Below are 18,747 nucleotides of genomic sequence, written 5' to 3' on the forward strand. Positions count from 1 at the left end.
CACCAGGGGTCAGAAACTCAAAGGTCATGGCAAGCACAGCAAAGGAAGAGGCTGGTCATCCTGAAGGCAGCCCAAGCACAGCTCCCGGAAGGACAAGGCAGGAAATGGGGCGGTGCTGCTAGGCAGGCCAGCAAGGGCCTGGGCCATGCCATGGTGGCCTCCAAAGCCAGGGTCATCGTGGCAGAATAGCTTGGTTTCCAAGCCTCTAATGAACTCAGAAAGGGTAGCTTGGCCTGAACTCTTCCACAGCTGGGTCTCACCAAACAAACCTCCTTGCATCTTCTTTCCATGATGGATTCTTTGAGAACACTGGGATCTTGCAGGGCATGGGTTGTGTGTGGGTGTACCGGTGATCTGATAATGACGTGTTCCTGCTCTTCATATACATACCTCCATGGTGATATATATCAGGGACATACTTTCCTCCCATTTTACATTTGCCCTAGAACTTCTGATTGGCCTGTGTGATGTAGCTTCACAATGCTCCACTGCATAGGCAATGGACTCTGGCAGCAGCAATAGACTGCCAGGGAATCTACACTAATAAAAGAGAAACATGCAAATTAACCATAACTTCGCTACACCCACCAGCCAATCAGGAGGGAATATGAAAATTAGAAGGACAAAGATGGCAGCCACCCAGCTGCTCCAGGACACCTGCTATGAGGGGGGTGGGGATGAAGGGATCTACAGGAGCAGCACTCCAGCCACAGTGAAGATGAAGACTGCAAACTCCGGAGTTTATAGCAAAGAGGAAGATGAAGACGGCAGACTCTGGCCAGAGTGAAGGCGTGGGTCCTGGGTGCCAGAGGAAAACCAGTGCTGGAAGCCAAGGGAAGGAAGGCCTATTGCAGGAGTCTCTTCTGCAATGGGCCTCCAGTCTTGTTAAATAATCTCAGCTAGTGGCTCTCTTCCTGTACCAACATGGCTCAGAAAGGCACCTGAGGGACTCCGATCTACTTCAACAATTTCCTAAAATGAACCAAACCTAGGTAACGAGGGTAAGTATTTTCATGGTGTTTGTACATGATTTTAACTGTCGAGGATATCAGCTATTTCAAAGAAAGTGTCTTCTTAAGACAGAATGCATGGAAAGTAACATTGTGGAAGCTTAGGTATTTGTGCAGATCTTTATTTTAGCTCTTACTCATGCTTCATAATGTAAAATTTTTTACCCCCCCCCCCCAGGGGAAAAGTGAAGGTTGGTAGCTTCACTGTTTCCCAGCACCCAGTGTTTGGTTCATGAGAGGGTGGGCACTAGGCTCATCTTAGTTTCCTACATGCAAACATGATCTTTTGGGAGCTTTTAGAAACACTAGTCTAGTTTCTTGCTGCAGTGTAGATAGCAGTATCAGTCAGAATCTCTGTGTGTGACGCCTTTGTACTTGAGACAACTCTCCCACCCCAATCCTGTCTGGTAGGTCTATATTATCATCATCCCCATTTCAGAGCAGATAAAACTCAGGCACAAGGAAGGGAAGCTAATTGCTCTAGGTCTCACAGCTAAGTGACAGAGCCAGGGTGTGAACCCAAACAGTTAAGTTCCCAGAGTTCCTATAAAATGTGTGTGTGTGTGTGTGTGTGTGTGTGTGTGTGAGAGAGAGAGAGAGAGAGAGAGAGAGAGAGAGAGAGAGAGAGACAGAGAGAGACAGAGAGAGATCTACTATATCTCAAAACACTTTTTGACAATGATGTGCTTGGAAACTCTCTCCAGGAGGAAAAACAAGCCCTAATTAGTAATGGTTGCTGACATGGGAGGCATAAATATTCCCACCATGGCTACCATCAAGGTACTACTAATTTAACAATTGGTCTTGTTGGTAAAAGCAGGCTCTATACAGCACGACTGTAGTCTCATTAGAACTAAATTGAGTGAACTTGGAACTTGGATTGTCTGATATTGCTTTTATTCTGAACTTGCCTTTGGTTTAATTTTCTATTCGCCTTAATTACCATGAACAGAACAAGAAAGCTAGACTAATGATGCTGGTTTTATTTAAGAATGGAAGGATGTATTTTGACATTTATGGTGCTTAAGGGTTCTGCACGTTAGGAAGAGATAGATCGCTGGCAATTGGGAGAGATGGCTTTTATACATTTACTCTAATATGATTTTCTAAAAACATGGCGTGTCAACATCCACTCCCCAGAAAGCAAATTTTAATTAAAGGAAATGAATGAGCAACCACATCTAGTGCACAGCCCAGAAAGTTCACAAGTTTCCGTCGCCAATTCTTCAGTGCACGGCCCATGCCTGGGAACTATAGATGGCTTCCTGTCCCGCTAACTCGGAAGCAAATGGGTTGACCGTGGGAAGTTAGCCTCCATTACACCCATGTTAAATGTGACAATTATTTTATCCTCCACATGGGCAATCTTCCTCCAAATACAGAGAGAGGGCGCTTCCTTACGGCTGACCTCGGCTGTACAAGAACCATCCCTCATGGAGCACAGGGGCCCACAAACAAACTGGCATTTTTCGTGGACTTAATCACCTCCTTTTTTTAACTGCATCTGTCAGGGGTTGAAAATGTTCTGAGAAACATAAATAGCATAACACTCAAGAAAACAAGCAAACATTTTTAAATATGCCTTTTTAGAAGCTTTTTCAAAGGATCCAGAAATCTTTTGCAAAAAAGAACAATCAAGTGGCATAAATAGGTCTTAATTGATCTTTGTAATTAGCAAGCAATTAGGACATATATTTATATTGCCATTTTTTTCAAATGAATTTAATGAAATGATTAAGATACTAAATGAGTTCAATTATGTGCTTAGCTCCCAATCCAATCACCAAGCATCTGATTGAATGACACTTTAAAAAGAAGTTTAACAATTAAGAACTATGGGATTTAACAATATATATGGTCTGTGTGTAATATCTCAATTAAGAATGCATTATAGCCCATTATTTGCCTTCTGTAACAGAAGGAATCACTCGCTGATGTTGGAAATAGAGATTTTTTTGTTTATGTGTACACAGAACACATGTATATTTCTAAAAACTTCAGGTCAGCAATCTTTTTTAAATATAAGAATGCTATTTATGTCATTTAAAATCCAATTATGTTCTTATACAGCTTGCATTTATGTCATTTATAACACTAGTTTTAACACTTCAGGGAGGAAGGGAGAGGGAGAGAGAGAAACATCCATCATGAGAATCATTGATCGGTTGCCTCCTGCATGCCCCCTTTACACCCTACTGGGGATTGAGCAGGCAATTTGGGCATGTGTCCTTGACCAGAATAAAATCTGCCGGGACCCACAGGTTGAGAACCACTAGCAGGGTTGCTTAAGACCATCAGAAAACACAGATATTTACATTATGCTTCATAATAGTAGCAAAATTAGTCATGAAGTAGCAACGGAGATAATTTTATGGTTGGGGGTCACCACAACATGAGGAGCTGTATTACAGGGTCGTGGCATTAGAAAGGTTGAGAACCACTACCTTTGGTTAATTCCTAACCACTATCTTTCTAGGTCTCTTTGGCCATTTTTTAAATTCCTTTTGTTCTTCAGAGAGTTCACTGTCATTAGGCCAACGACCTTCTCACAACTTGTAGAACATTGCGCGTGTTTGGTGCATCCACTGGGACAGGCAGGCTGTGGCAGTGCTCACACTGACACAGGCTTCTTCCCCCCTTCCCCCCCCCCCCCCCCCCGTGTCCCCTGTGCAGTCAGGGCCCACTCCTATGGTCACGTGGGCCCTCAGGTGGATGGGGCATTCACATCACGTGGGAGTCATGCTCAGAAAATGAAAGCCTGGGAGCTCTCACACGCTTCACTCTGCTTAACACTCCCAGGAGGGCCAGTCGTGGGGCTGCCCCAAACCCTGGGCCAGGAAGAGCAGTCCCACCGTGGGCAGGGGAGGCAGAGCCGCAGCTGCTGGATGAACAGGGTTATGACTCCATGGTTTACATTGGCTCGTAAAATATGACTCCACCCCTACAGTCATTGCTGCCCCATGTAAATCAAGTGATTAAAATTTTTGTTCTAGGGATATATACTAGTAAGAATATATGAATGTACCAAATGCTTTTTATTTTAATCCTCACCCAAAGATTTGTTTTTATTGATTCTCAAAGAGAGAGGGGGGAGGGTAGAGAGAGACAGTGAGAGAGGAGAAACATCCATCGGTTGCCTCCTGTAGGAGCCCTGACTGAGGACTGAACCTGCAACCCGGGTATGTGCCCTGACTGGGAATCGAACCTGAAACCTCTTGGTGATGGGATGATGCTCCAATTAGCTGAGCCCCCGGACAGGGTGGAATTACCAAATTCTTTATTACATCATTTGTGGTAACGGTTTTTCTGTTCTGCCTATTGTGCTAAAAACTGACTGCAGTTAGTCTCTGGAGGTGAGGATAAAGACATTTTGACATTGCTGATACCAGTCACTGCCTTTTCCCAAGTGTTGCTGCTAACCTGAGCTGAGATGGTGCTCAAACTAAAGCCGCCCAACTTCGTTCTGTATGCCAGCAGTGTTCCCGCTGGAAGGCATGAGCTGGAGAGGCGAGAACCGAGTCAGACGGCATGCACTGTGTGTGAATACACACATTCAGGTGACAATGCTGATGCTGTATGAATCTCTTAACCTTGGTTAACCTATCTGTGGGCTAGGGCAGTGGTCAGCAAACTCTCTCTCCCTCTCCCTTCCTCTCTAAAAAATCAATAAAATAAAATAAAATAAAATAAAATAAAATAAAATAAAATAAAATAAAATAAGATAAAAAGAGGACGGCTGGACTTCCTAACACACGCAGAACAGCAGCACCTTCACTCCTAACGGCATCCTGTCCGCTTCAGACGGGCAAGGGGCGGTGTGCAGGACTGGGAATCGGTGAGAAGAGACCATGGCTGTGGCACACTGAAATTCAGTCAGCACTCATCAGGCCTGGCCTCGTCCTTACCTTCTCCTTTGGGTCTAAAAACATGGGTACTCCAGCTACTTTAAGTCTCCCAGTACAGACAGAGGATTTCTTTGGGCTCTGAGATCACAATGGAAGGAAACCCTAAAAGTAACAAGGAAGGCCTTAAACCACTCCGTACAAACCCAAATATCACCTACAACGTAAACATATAAGGACACACAGGTGCACACTCACTTCCAGCAATACCCAGAGCTTAAATAAGATGGAGAACAGCAGTGTCACACGTGAACAGTGAGGTGTGCTCAGCACAGGTTTATTGTGGTGCTGGTTTTACACAGAGATCTTGGGGCGGGAGGCCCCTCCGCAGCGATGGTGAGTCACCTCCCGGCCTTTGCTTCTCTCCCCTCCGAATCCAGATGCCGACACAGAAGAGGCTCAGATGCAGTCCACTTTTTCCTCCACGGGCTGCCCCGTGAGAGGATTAGAAACCATGAAACTAAACTGAGTGAACGCCGGCAGTTTGTTGCAAGCAGCACCTGTGGCCGAGGAAAGAGAAAGTGGCCTGGTTACAGGATGGTCCCGTTTACCATGGACACAGACACCGCCTGCTGTCCGCCTAGGCCACGCGGAGGGATGCTGCATAGCCTGCCTCCGTGCCCGGGACCGGACAGTCCCTGAGGAAGACCAGGGTGAGCCATCTCTCTGAACCTCAGTATAGCGGCTGTGTTTTCCTCTATACAAATGCTGCCACTGCTGCTATTATTTACTGTTTTCATGTTCTTTCCTTAGCAAGAAAAGGCATTTTAGAGGACATCTGAAGATTTTATTCCCCAGCCACTAGCAGGTGCCCATCTTTCACCCAGAACCCTCCCCTCCGGGCTCCTGTTCTTTCCTGCTCTTCTTCTTCTTCTTCTTTTTTTTTCTTTAAATATATTTTATTGATTTTTTTACAGAGAGGAAGGGAGAGAGATAGAGAGTTAGAAACATCGATGAGAGAGAGTCATCGATCAGCTGCCTCTTGCACAGCCCCTACTGGGGATGTGCCCACAACCAAGGTACATGCCCTTGACCAGAATCGAACCCGGGACCCTTCAGTCCGCAGACCGATGCTCTATCCACTGAGCCAAACCGGTTTCGGCTCTTTCCTGCTCTTATAATCCCATGGAAAGTGTGAAGTTGTTGGTCAAGACACTCTCCATCTCATCAAGTCCATCTCACTGCCGTGGCTTCCAGCTGCCCTGCCCACCTGTGCAGACATGGAGGTGCCCTCCTAATGCCACCATGTTCACTGTGAGGGACCAGACTCACCTCTATTATATAATCATCACCTACAGTTTTAAAGTCAGCCATCACTATATAATCATCATTCACATCCTATTAAATCCAACTCTGAGCCTTTTAAGGTTTACTTTTTAAGAGGAAATCAATGAAACTGTCTTATTTTATACATAAAGCCTTTCCCTCCCATAAGTTATATTGACTTTTGTAACTTAGTACTTAAGAAAAGAGTAAGGAATTCTTCAAACACGTTTTTCAAATACAGAACTGTGGGAAGTAAAAGATCAAAGCACAGTAATAAGCAGTCTAACCCAATAAGTCATATTGATCAGTCAGCTGTGCATCTTCTCCATCGGAAAATGCACTAATGAGAAGCTGGGGCGGCTGATCCTGAAACGCTTTGAAAGCCACTGGGCTCCGACAGAAATTAAATGAAGCAAAGGACCTGCTCGGTACAGAAGTACCTCCACTAACTTCTCTGGCTTGCTCATTAGTATTCCATTTCATACTGTGGCGCCCCCCCGAAGATCTAAGTGTCTGGGACATTTAAATAATGGATGGGGAAGACGCAGGGAAGGGAAGTTACCCCTTCCAACTTCCAGTGAACGAAGGCATCGGACTCATCCGCCCAGCTCCGCACGGCCTGAGCAGAAGGGCACGCAGGGCAGAGGGCAGAGGGCTCAGAGCGAAGCAGGCAGTGCAGCCCCGCGCCGGCCCCAGCAGGGCCAGGTGTACTGCCAACGCCGTGATCCTGACATCTGCCCAGTGCCCACTCAACATCCTCCCTTTCCACTGTCGAGGAGTGAAATGCACCCGGATGTTCAAAAGGATAGGTTTCATTCAACGTTTCCAAGTTCCACACACAGACCAATTCCAAGTACGACTCACCGTAACTTCCGGTCACGTTGGCACAGATGACAGCCCCAAAGAACTTTGGGAAGTACTTCTGGATTCTAGAAATCACTTTCCGGCAGGCTGTGGTGGGACTTTCTCCCCCTCTCATGTATTCCACGGCTTGGTAGCTGATTGGAACAGAGGCAACACTTGAGAATCAAAAATTACACTAACTCTAAATTTAGTTACTTTAAGAGAGGCCTCTGAAACTATCAAAGCTGCCAAGTTTGACAGGATAAATGAACAGGTGCTGGGAGCAGCAGTGGAAAACACAGGCAGACCTTGACACGCTGCCTGTCAATTCATCCGAGCATCGGTTTTGGGGGGCTATTATTTTGGAGTAACTTACCTCGTAGCAGCAGCCAGAGGTCATAAAGGACAGAGGTCCTCTTTAAGCAACAGGCCCCGATCAATAGGAGAAACACTGGGCCTGTGCGAAGCACCTCCTGCTTGTGACTATATTCCAGGGGTCAGACTCCGCGATTGCGTTTCTGACTTTTATCATCAGCTACCACGGCGCCGGTACCAGTGGCCTTGCCTCAGTGACATGGACCGTAAGCACCCTCCTCTGTGAATTACTGTCTTACTTCCAGAGGACCAGGGTTACTCAGTGTGAGTGACCATGCTGTTCCCTCGCAAAGGGGAAAGGGTTGCGAGCAGACTCCCTCAGAAGCTCCTGAACACACATTCGGGTTACGTGGCAGGAAGTCACCATCCACCGTGACAGACATTCCCCTCTGAGGCCGTCAGAGTCCCACCTGGGCAGGAAGCGCATCAGTATGTCCCCGTCCCCAGTGGCTGCGGCGGCCCCCGCGGTGTCGTCAGCATACGCTCCGGCTCCGGGAATTGGAGAGTCTCCGATGCGACTGTGTGAGGACACATCACAGTAGTTTAGGTCAGGAAATCAAGTGGAGAAATGGAATCATCTTATGAGCTGTTTCAATAATAGCATATATTTCCACTTAGCCATGGTAACTGTTGTAATTTCCTCATCAGAACACAGAGAAAAGGATTTTCCTAAGTTTCAACTTAGATTTCCACAAACCTCCGCTAATTCTATAAGAATTAGATACCAGCTTATTTATCAAGATGGCACAGACTTATAGCAGCTATTCCATTATTCCCATCCTTGGTCACTGAACTTCTGGATTACCGCAACAGGTTCAAATTCATTTTTCTCACCTACTACCCATTTCTGCTTTCTAGCTAATGTGCCAAGATTGGGCCAAAGTATTTCTTTGCCAGAAACTTTCAGTGCTTTTCTATTACTCTGAAAAAAAAAAAAAAAATCCAGAAATCCTGCACTGACTTAAGAGCAGGATTGAAATCTGATTCATCTTCCTCCCCTGCCCGGACATGCGCTGTTCCCCTTCCAGCCAGCGGGAGCCCTGCACTGAGTGAAGGACTTCAGCCTTGTCAGTACCTTGACCTGGATGTCCCCTGCCCTTCCCGAGGCTCAGGCTCAGCTCCCAGCATCTCCCGGCTGGCCTCCCTGACTACCCAGCCTAATCAGCTCACCCCCTCCCTCACCCCAACTCTCAAGCCAACAGGGCCGCCCTCCCCTTGGGCACTTAGCAGATACTGATTTCCTCTCTGTCACAGCTGATTATCTCAGCCATGAGAGGGCCAGGCTTTGCTTTTGCACCTCCCAAAGCAGCAAGCACATACGGGTTTGCACTCAAGGTATACTCGTGAGAGCCGTTCTCTTAGAAACACTGACCCATGTATTTTGAATTTTATACCGTTAGTAGATGTACCGGCAGCTATGTGTCCCGACTTATGGATTGCAATCATGCCTGGAATTAAAACAAAAAATTCTTTGTCGGTGTCAACTATAAAGTTTACCTCAAATATAACCAAATAATTGAACAGTTAGTTATATACATTTCATCTTTCGTGAATTTCAGGTAGAAGAAAATAGGTCATTTGGGAATACTGCAAATGATACCAACTATTATGTGTGCTTTTTAATGAGCTGGTTTCACAGCACCAGTTGGTAGATACCCCATGTTCTTATCCTTTAGTTTCCTCAGTTCCTTGTCAAGGCTTTTTCAAAGATCACAACAGAGAAAATCAGTGACACCAACTAAGAGAGTTTTCAACAGTATAGCCTGGAAAGATCATGTGACTGTGGCAAACATCAAATTATCACAGAGCTAAACAGAAATAAGCATTAAAAAGCCACAAGTGAATAGTCATTAGATATTGGGGTCTTGTATAGGTAACTTGCCAAAATGTGTAGAAATGCTAAGGAAAGAATGCATGTGTATATATGTGTGTGTGTGTGTGTGTGTGTGTGTGTCTGTGTGAGTGTGTGTGTGGGGGTGAGTATGCTGTATGTAACATATCTTTAAGTCTAACTTGCCAGTTAAAACAATCAAAATCACCTTCTGCCACATGAACAGTGATGAAAAAGAACCACAGAAAGGCAATGACAAATGGCTTTACTTCAACCACAAAAACTGTATCAAAAACAAATTACCGATAGTGTCATGACCGTAGTGAGCTTCTGTCTCTCCGGAGGCACAGCCAGCCTGCTGGAAGACACCGGGTGGCTTGTAGGGTCCACAGTATTTTGAAGCATCTGGGATAACATTCTGGAAACAAGATTTAAGTTTCATTTCTCAGAAAGAAAGGGTGATTTTAGAAATCGGCAAGTAGTTACGTACAATCACGAACATTAGCAAGAACTCAAAGAAACAGCTGGTGCGGGAAAGATAAGAATTCAAAGCCAAAGATTAACTGAGCCTTCTGTGAACAGATGGATATCGTTTTACTAAGCACCTCGTGGTCTCAGACATAAGCAATGTGGGGGGGAAATCTACTCAGTCTGGAAAAGATCCACAGCTTTTCTCTTCATGTGCCTAAAATTCTCAGCACAAAGGCAGGAATAAGTGAAGACTTTGTGTTCCATATTAATCCTCAACAGAATCAGGTCTGCGGCCTGACCTCTAAATGTCACCATTGGTTCCCTGAGCCAAAGGAGAATTACCAATTCAAAGCAAACTCCATTTTAAAACCATCTGTTTTTCCAAAGCCAGGTTCCAGTGAACAAAGTCTAAGTTTTACTCTCTGAGTCCTTTATGAATCTCAAAGGCTCAAGAAAGTAACCCAAACTCATACAGTGGGTGGAACACGTGGATCAGCATTGGAGCGAGGAGCGTACTTTTCCTGTCTCATCATTAGAGCGCTCGGGCCGCCCTGGCCTGGTTTCACACCGCAGCCTCTTCAAGCACTAACCCAGACGCTCCTGGGACCCTCACAGGCAGTGAGAATTTGGGGAAGAAACAGATGAGCGGCTGGACAGCCCACAGGAAAATCCTGAATGGCAAAGTCGGCCTGACCCAGGCCCCGGTCCCACAGCGGAAAGATCAAGTTCCCCACTAGGAACACATCAGCCATCTGAAGGTCTAGAGCCTCCAGCCCCACGAGGGCGAGACCCCGGGGAACTGCACAGGGTACCGGCCAAGGAATATGTTAGACCAATGGTTTCCATCTTTGACGTTTTCGACTTGGAAACTGTTGTTCTAAGGCCGTGGTCGGCAAACTGCGTTCGAGAGCCACAGGTGGCTCTTTGGCCCTTTGAGTGCGGCTCTTCCACAAAATACCACGGCCTGGGTGAGTCTATTTTGAACAAGTGGCGTTAGGAGAAGTTTAAGTTAAAAAAAAATTTGGCTCTCCAGAGAAATTTCAATCGTTGTACTGTTGGTGTTTGGCTCTGTTGGCTAAGGAGTTTGTCAACCACTGGTCTAAGGAAATACAAGCAGAGCGGTTCCCGCTGAGGCAGGTCCCTCTCCCCGTAATGGAACCTTCCCAGTCTGACAACCATTCCGCTCCCTCCTGGGGACATGCCTTCGGCACAGCGAGGGGATTTCAGGAACACAGCCCGAGTCAACGTAACTCATTCATCCATTCCAGGGTGCAACCAAGGCGCTAACCATCGCCACAGGCAACAGGCAGACAACAGGGAGCAAAGGGAGGCCACTCCACACTTGGGAAGCATTCCCTTTTCACACGTAGGCATACACACCCTCCAGTAATTCGGCTGGCAGTTCCGAGCCAGCCAGTCTGAATGAAGCGCTCGAGAGGCATCGGTGGACAGGTCCTCATTGACAAAGCCCATGCTCTCCGCGAACTTGGTGGCTGGAGGTTAGGAAGAAGAGGAGAAATGCCAGTTAGCTGTGACTGTCTTCTCAGTAAAATCCGTGTGGGGAAGGGTTGTGCTTCAGCCGCTCTCACATGGGGCACACCACCCAGAGTGCACAGAGGAGCACGCAGACACGAACAACTCCCTCAGCTTCCCGTGCCCTTCCCAAAGGGACCTGCGTGAGGCCGCGGGGGTCTGTGTTATGACGCTTGTCCTTTCCTCCCTCACTTCCCCACAGCCTCCCTTCTTCTACTTCCAGGAAAGGGGGCGCGCCTCCCACCAGTGAAGAACCCTATTGCTCTAGCCAGGGACCAGTGCTCAGTGTGGGAAAGCTTGAAGAAAAGGAGGGTAACGGGAGCCCACAGTAACACAGCCTTCATCTGCCTGGAAGGTAGTTTCAACCAAACTGGAGACCACCTGTGGGAGCTGGGAGCTGATGGTAAAAGTCAGTTTTGGTTGTGTGAGTTTTGGTGTGAACTGGGAATGTCCCAGCAAAGCTCCTCTGTTCCCGCCATCGCCCGTTAACAGTGCCCCTGGCTCTTCCGCCTCCAAACTGTGTTTCAGGGGGAGGACTGGAGCTGAGGCATCTCTCAGGCCGGCAGTTCCCTGTCTACAGACCATACACTAACCTTTTGAAACCCCCTTGAAAGGGGAAGAAAGTGAGGATTCAGAAGTAACGAAATCCAGAATGAAACAGGAGTTAAGTAAACGAGCTGGAGTTTGGACTTTGGTCAGCTTTTACCCCCTGCTTCATACTGAGTCCCTTTTCCACGGGGAACACAGACAGAAGGCTGGATCTTCCATCCAGTGAAAGCCTACCTGACTCTCCTGCTAGAAGCGTGTGTGTGGTGTGTTCCAGGACTTTCCGTGCCACGCCAATCGCATTTTTAATCCGTCTGAGGTCGCCCACTGCGCCTACATCCATGGTCGTGCTGCAAGAGAAGACAATGCGGTGAGTTATTAAGCATTTCCACATTCACAGATTATAAAAGCACTGCTTTCCTTCAGCCGCCGCGATCTGTGGAATAAACACCAGCTGAATGCAGAAGTCACAGCACACCCCTGAGGTTCAGCCAATGCCCACACCGGACACATTGAGTCCATTTCCCATGAGCGCTTGGTCTCCCCGGCTGTGCTCACACCGCTGTGGTCGGGGTTTTAGGGCTTCAGGCAGGCAAGCCGAAGCATTATGGACCGCTGCTCGCCAGGCCAGGGACAGACTGCAGCTCTGGGCTCTCCTGTGCTCCAGACTGCCTTCCTCCACGTGGCATGTCCCTCATTATGACTCTGCTTTCATGGAGAGGAAAACCCTTGTTTGGAGAGGCCATGTGACAAGCTGGAGGTTGTCACTGGTGACAAAGCTTCTGGAACCATCCATCTTGCTCTCAGTGGAAGCCTGGTGCATGCAGCCCAGGAGCAGACACCGGGTCCCGGGAGCGTGCTCACCCGTCCATGATCATGGCGTCCAGCGTGGTCTCCCCGGCCTCGTCGGGGCTTCCCCCGAAGCCCACGGTGCCGTCGCACTGCTCCCGCTCGCAGGCCGCGCAGCCCCGCTCCACGGAGTCCAGGGCGGAGCCCCCCGAGGCCAGCGTCCTCCAGGCTGCCCGGCAAACCAGACAGAGTTTGTTTCAGTCCAAAGGCAGCAAACCAGACATGTTTGGGAAATCCTATTTTTAAAGTTACTTTTCACATTTAACTCTAAGTTAAACTAAATTTTTAAATCAGTGTATCAAGTGCTACAAAGGAATCAGTGATATATATACACAGTGGTACAGACTAAGTCATCAATGCAGCTACTTACTGTGAAGAATTCAAAGATTTTGGCTACTACTGATGAAAAGAGGGCTTTGTCCCTCACTTATTAAGACATATTTATATTACTACTGAGTGTGAGAAAATACCCTCTCCTTCAATTTGAAGTTATGATGGAAGCTGTGAAAAACATGATCTGTACCTTGAAAATTCATTAAGTCATAGCCTTAAAAAAATGTCTGTATCATTAGATCATTAGTAGGGGAGGGAGGGCAAGGAGGAGAGAGCAACCAAAGGACTTGTATGCATGCATGTAAGCCTAACCAAAGGACAGACAACAGGGAGGTGAGGGCAGAGGGGGGGAGAGGAGTTAAGGGGATTGGGGGAGGGGGGAGATAGGGACACATATGTAATACCTTAATCAATAAATTAAAAAAAACAACAACTACTGCCATAGCAAGTCTCAATAACAACGCCACAAGAGCACAGAATTAAGGTGTGGGCTCCACGTGGATTGATTCACTCAATCTTCACCACAGCCTCCCAGGTAAGGACTGTACAATTATCCCTCTCATTTTAAACAGGAGGGACAGCCCCAGAGAGGTCAAGTTACTTATTCCAGTCACACAGATAGAAGGTAGCAAGCCAGAATCCACTAGGATCTATGTTGGCTGCAGAGCCCATGCTTTCAGCTTTGAAAAAGAAACAAACAAGGCTTCAATGGTCCGTTTCTTTACTCATTAAAAAAAAAAGTTCCTTAAAGGGTGGGTAGTACCTTGGATCAATAATCTAAGCATTACTACCGGCCACAGGGCCCTGAAACTGCATTTTGAGGAGCTCTGTGCTCCATACACAGAGCTGCCCCTGCCTGGGCCTCTGCACTTCCTTTTCTCATCGTGGCCGGCGGCGGGCTTCCTGGGCCTGTTCCTCATTTTCCCGGAGTGCATCCTCTGCTTGTGACACACACCGGAGTCCACCAAATTCTGGGGCCAGTTCTGCCGCCAGGAAGGCAAATGAGCGACCTCAGAAGGGGTCTGAGGTTACGCCGGGGGCATTAAGCATTGAAATGAATGGCACACACGAGGCAGGAAGAAAATAAATGGCAAGAGGATGCTATGCACAGAAGACAGGCACCTACACTAAGGGCGGCAGGTCAGGGGAGGCTTCCTGGAAGCGGCAATGCTTTCGTGGCTCTCATTAGGGAGCTTCACACACACACACACACACACTCACACGTGCCCTGATCCTAGCAGTTAAAACAAAACTCTCAGGAGAGGGGGGCCCAGGCACTGATACTCTTTACAGACTCTGCAGGCAGCAAGTGCTCCCCGCTCCCCTCCAGGCGGCTGCGGGGAAGTGGAAAGAGAACAGAACGGTCCTCCTGGGGAAGGAGGGAGGGTTGGGAGGCAGAGCGGGGAGGCAGACAGGAGGCCCCGGAATAACCGTGCGTCCTGCCAACAGCAGCGGGAAGCCGCACAGAGCGAGGGAGACCCCGCGGAGGGCGGCGGGAAGGGGACCCCGCCCCGCCCCGCCCGCAGCCCGCACCTGCCGCGGTGGCGTTCTTAAAGGGCCAGGTGTTGAGAACCAGCGGGAGCGGCCCGCGCGCCAGGGCGGCGCCCAGCAGGAGCGGCGCGGAGAGCAGGAGCCAGGGCCGCGCCATGGCCGCGGACTCACCGGCTGGCCCTTCCGCGGCGGCCGCGGACCACGTGACGCCGGCCCCGCCCACCGCCGCCGCTCCTTCCGGGAGGGGCGGAGCTCCCGCAGTCTCGCGAGACGAGCTCCGCCTCACCTATATCTGCCCGCGGGAGGGCCCTGGGGCCGCGGGAGGCTTCCTGCTGACGCCTGCTTAGTTGCTTCGTGCTTTGCTCCGCGTTAAAAGCCGCTTGAACTTCCTTTGGGAACAGCAATCACCAGGACATGACGCAGCCCGGCTGCAGGGCTCCGGGGCTTCAGTTTGACTTTAACCTCCCCGTTTCCGGAGAAGCTGAGGCGGACAAGGTCCTGGGGGGCCCTGATGGCGGGTGAGGCCCGGCTGCTGCTGCCAGGACTCAGCTGGTTTCCCGCCCGCCCCGCGGCCCGCCCTCCGGCCGTCCTCCCCCGTAACCCTGCCTGGCAGGAGGGCATGGAGGCAGGAGGGCATGGAGGCAGGAGGGGATGGAGGCAGGAGAGGATGGAGGCAGGAGGGGATGGAGGCAGGAGAGGATGGAGGCAGGAGGGCATGGAGGCAGGAGGGGATGGAGGCAGGAGGGATGGAGGCAGGAGGGGATGGAGGCGCAGAGGGCGCCCTCCGGCCTCCGAGGCCCTGCCGGCGGGGCCAGAAGCCTGGCCGGTCCCTCCCCCGGAGGCCCAGCCTCTGCGCTAAGGAAAGCCTGACTGTGTGACCGGGACAGAGGGGCAGAGGCCCGCCGGCCAAGCCGCTCATCGGGGCGAGCAGACTGCAGCGAGGACCGGAGCCGGAGAAGCACGGATGTCAGGAAGCCCGGGAGCCGCTTCCGGGGAGGAGAGGACGTGGAGGGAGTTCCTTTTGAACAAGCCCTCCAGAGGACGATGGAAGTGCCCGTGGTGGCGGCTGCTGATTGGCTGGCACACCTGACATTGCTCACAGCTGATTGGCTGGCACACCTGACATTGCTCACTGCTGACTGGCTGCCACACCTGATGTTGCTCACTGTTGCCAGGCAGAGAGGAAATCTTCCTTTTTTGCTGCTAAACCTTGCAAGGTACCTACCTGCAGGAGTGCTTTCCTCTCCCGTCTTCCTAATTCCGTTCTGAATGAGATTTCCTTAATTATTCCCTTTCCCGGATAAAAGGCGGAATGAAGATTTTTAAATGTACGATAGAGCTAATCTTTGTGCAAGTTCGGTTGTCTGGGCAGGTGGGCAAGCATGAGCCAGTCATCCATTATTGAGGCTCTGGGATGCCTGCCTGTGTTGCCAAGGGAAGACACGAAATCGAATAATGTTGAAGAGCATTTGTAATCTACCCAGACTAATAAAATCTTGGTGGGAGTTGAGAGGTTTACAAAATCTCCGGATTATGAGAGAGTATGCACACTTTAAATAGCATAATGCAGCCTATCCAAGGCAGGGAAGTGCAATTAAAAAGTTAGAAGTTTTGTAAATTTCCACCATGGGATTTTGGAGAAACAAGTCATTTATGCTGGGTTAATCAGGATAAACGAAATGCCAAGTGAAATTAACAAGAGGTGCAAAAAAGGGTAAGGAATCAAGCAAATCATATTGTACTTTGAACTCTTTGTCATTAGCACCTGAACTAAGCCTTAGTATTTCCACAGGACCTGGCAAACAACTGTGTAAAACAACATAAAAAGTTAGTATCAGCGCCCACTGCTCTATGTAGCCACTTCCTGATTCTTAAAGCATTCGCATTTCTTCTGGCTAAAAAGGGCCTGGACTTTGTTGGCCTACTATTGACCTTAACAAATGGCCAGAAATTCCTCTAGCAAAATGGGCTTATTCAGGAACAACAAAGGATTGCTCTTTTGAAGTTCAGGAAAACCAAGGACAGGAACCCATTTTGGTGGTCTGGGGCAGGGGTCCTATAAACCAAGAGTCTCTTGGAGGATACGGAAAATTGAGGTATACTGGCTTCTCATTCGCTCAGTTCGGGCAGTCTCCCATTGACTAGGAGGAATCTGGGCTTCCTGCTGAGTAGTGATGTACCACTTTCTGTCAGAGATGTAAGGTGTATCTCTTCCTCTTGGGGTCTGTAGTGTGTGTTGGGTGTCATGTGCCTGAGAGTTCTTTCTTGGAGCCTCTGGACTTCGTTTTAAATTAGGTTTCTGATTATTAATTTTTATACTACTAAGCCCACTCTTTTCTCCAAAATTCTCTCCTTACTTGGAACCAAAATTCCTATTGAACAGTTTAACTCATCAGCTGGTTAGAAGAAAATAGGTAAATTGTACTAGAGTGGAAATGTTTGCGTAAAGGTCTCAATATGTCAGCTTCCTCGAGGGTATCTCTCTATATATAAAAGCCTAAGTCAGGGGTCTTCAAACTACGGCCCGCGGGCCACATGCAGCCCCCAGGGGAGTCTGATCCTGCCCGCCAGGTTTTTTGGGCAGTGAGCACAGCCAAGATGTTACAGTAGGAATTAGTAGTTCATATAGTTCGGCCCTCCAGCTCTCTGAGGGACCGTGATCTGGCCCCCACTTTAAAAAGTTTGAGGACCCCTGGCCTAAGTGATCTAAAGACCGAATGACCAAATGACTGAACAACCCATTGCTATGATGCACACTGACCACCAGAGGGCAGACACTCAACGCAGGAGCTGCCCTCTGGTGGTCAGTGCACTCCCACAGCAGGAGTGAGCATGGCTCAGCTGACTGACGGATGCCAGGCACAGGGCTCATGGCTGGTGAGCGCAGCGTCAGCGGCCCAAGCCTCTCCCGCCTCCGTGACAGCACTACCACACAGGCAGCGGCAGGAACAGTGAGGCCAGGATGAGTGGGACCCGGGCTCAGACTCCTCCCTGGCCGCCTGCTGCCTCATGCACTATTACATCCCTTGGGGGATGTGGGACTGCTGGTTCGGCCTACAGGGATTGGGCCCACATCCTTCAAGGGGTCCCAGATTATTTGAGGGCGCAGGCCAACCTGAGGGACCACCCTGGTGCATGAATCTCTGTATCCGGCCTCTAGTTTGTATATACAGTAATAAGTCATCTTGAAGGGATCAAGCCTTTTTGATGCTTTTTTAGCATCTATTAAAATATCCAGTAGGTCTACTATGTTTGCCTAAACTTAAAGCCAGTCTACGGCTGTCTTAAAGATGTTAAATTAGTCTGGGTATTTGAGTTCCTTATGGGATGAATTGTTCTTTGACTAAAACTTGGGGAGCAGTTTGAGTTTTAGCCCTGGAAGTGGCCTCATGTCATTCTCAGGTTTTCATTTGGGCCTACGTATAATTGGATGCATATGCCTAATTTTGAGAGAATTCTAAATGAAAAGGCAGATCTGTTCATCGGTGAGGTAGTAGACCTTTAAAAAAATGGTCCACAGTTTTCCCAGAATTCTCTTCAAATTTGTATTATTTTAAATCACTAATTATACATAACAGAGATATGTAACATTGATGAGAAATCGACAGAATTAGTTATGAATGATTTTGATTTAAGAATGTATTACACACTTTTCTTTAGTAAAATGTTTATGTTCCTAATAGAAGTTCCTCATCTCCACCAGTACTTCAGGGGAGTCTCAAGGCCTGGATTGTACAATGTAGGCAAGAACACATTAGCTGTGGTTAGCTGGTATAACCTTCATAAGCCACACTTTCCTCACCTATAGGATGGGTGAAACAAGTCTTTTTCCTTATCTTGTAAAGTTTTGTGAATGACTCAGGAACTGTGAGAGACTGGTAGAGGACTATGCACATGAAATGGACTTCTGTTGTCTAATTGGAATTTACCAAAGCACCCATCAGTTCATGTCAGGGAGGAGGCAGCCCAGAAACATACACAGCAGCCCAAAGGAATCAAGTTGAGTTTCAGAAATTCCCACAGGAAGAATTAAGAGTTGGCCACATACCTTTAATGCATTTATTTTTAATTAATTCTTAAAATATTTATCTTTATTATTGAGGTTATTACAGATGTCTCCCATTTCCTCCCATTGTTCCCCTCCACCAAGTTGCTGCCTTCACTACCCTCTTGTCTGTGTCCGTGGATTATGCATTTATGCATATATGTAAATTCGTTGGTTATTCCCTGCCTCCCCCTTCCCTATAATGCCTTTTAAAGCAAGCAGTTAGAATTTCCTTGACTATCTTTAAAGGGA

General features: G+C 48.3%; 1 protein-coding gene across 1 annotated transcript; it reads right to left on the reverse strand.

Annotated features, from left to right (window-relative positions):
• Window positions 1-5,155: 5,155 nt before the first annotated feature.
• On the reverse strand, window positions 5,156-14,655 carry AGA (aspartylglucosaminidase). The gene is made up of 9 exons (XM_084877781.1): window positions 14,493-14,655; window positions 12,642-12,795; window positions 12,015-12,127; window positions 11,079-11,191; window positions 9,531-9,645; window positions 8,769-8,844; window positions 7,807-7,914; window positions 7,043-7,176; window positions 5,156-5,412 (listed from the first exon to the last, which is right to left on the reverse strand). The coding sequence occupies exons 1-9, from the start codon at window positions 14,605-14,607 to the stop codon at window positions 5,312-5,314; spliced, it is 1,029 nt and encodes a 342-aa protein (XP_084733907.1). The 5' UTR covers window positions 14,608-14,655; the 3' UTR covers window positions 5,156-5,311.
• Window positions 14,656-18,747: the final 4,092 nt, after the last annotated feature.

Source organism: Pipistrellus hanaki (genome assembly GCF_964339955.1).
Source record: "Pipistrellus hanaki genome assembly, chromosome: 3".
Classification (NCBI taxonomy): domain Eukaryota; kingdom Metazoa; phylum Chordata; class Mammalia; order Chiroptera; family Vespertilionidae; genus Pipistrellus; species Pipistrellus hanaki.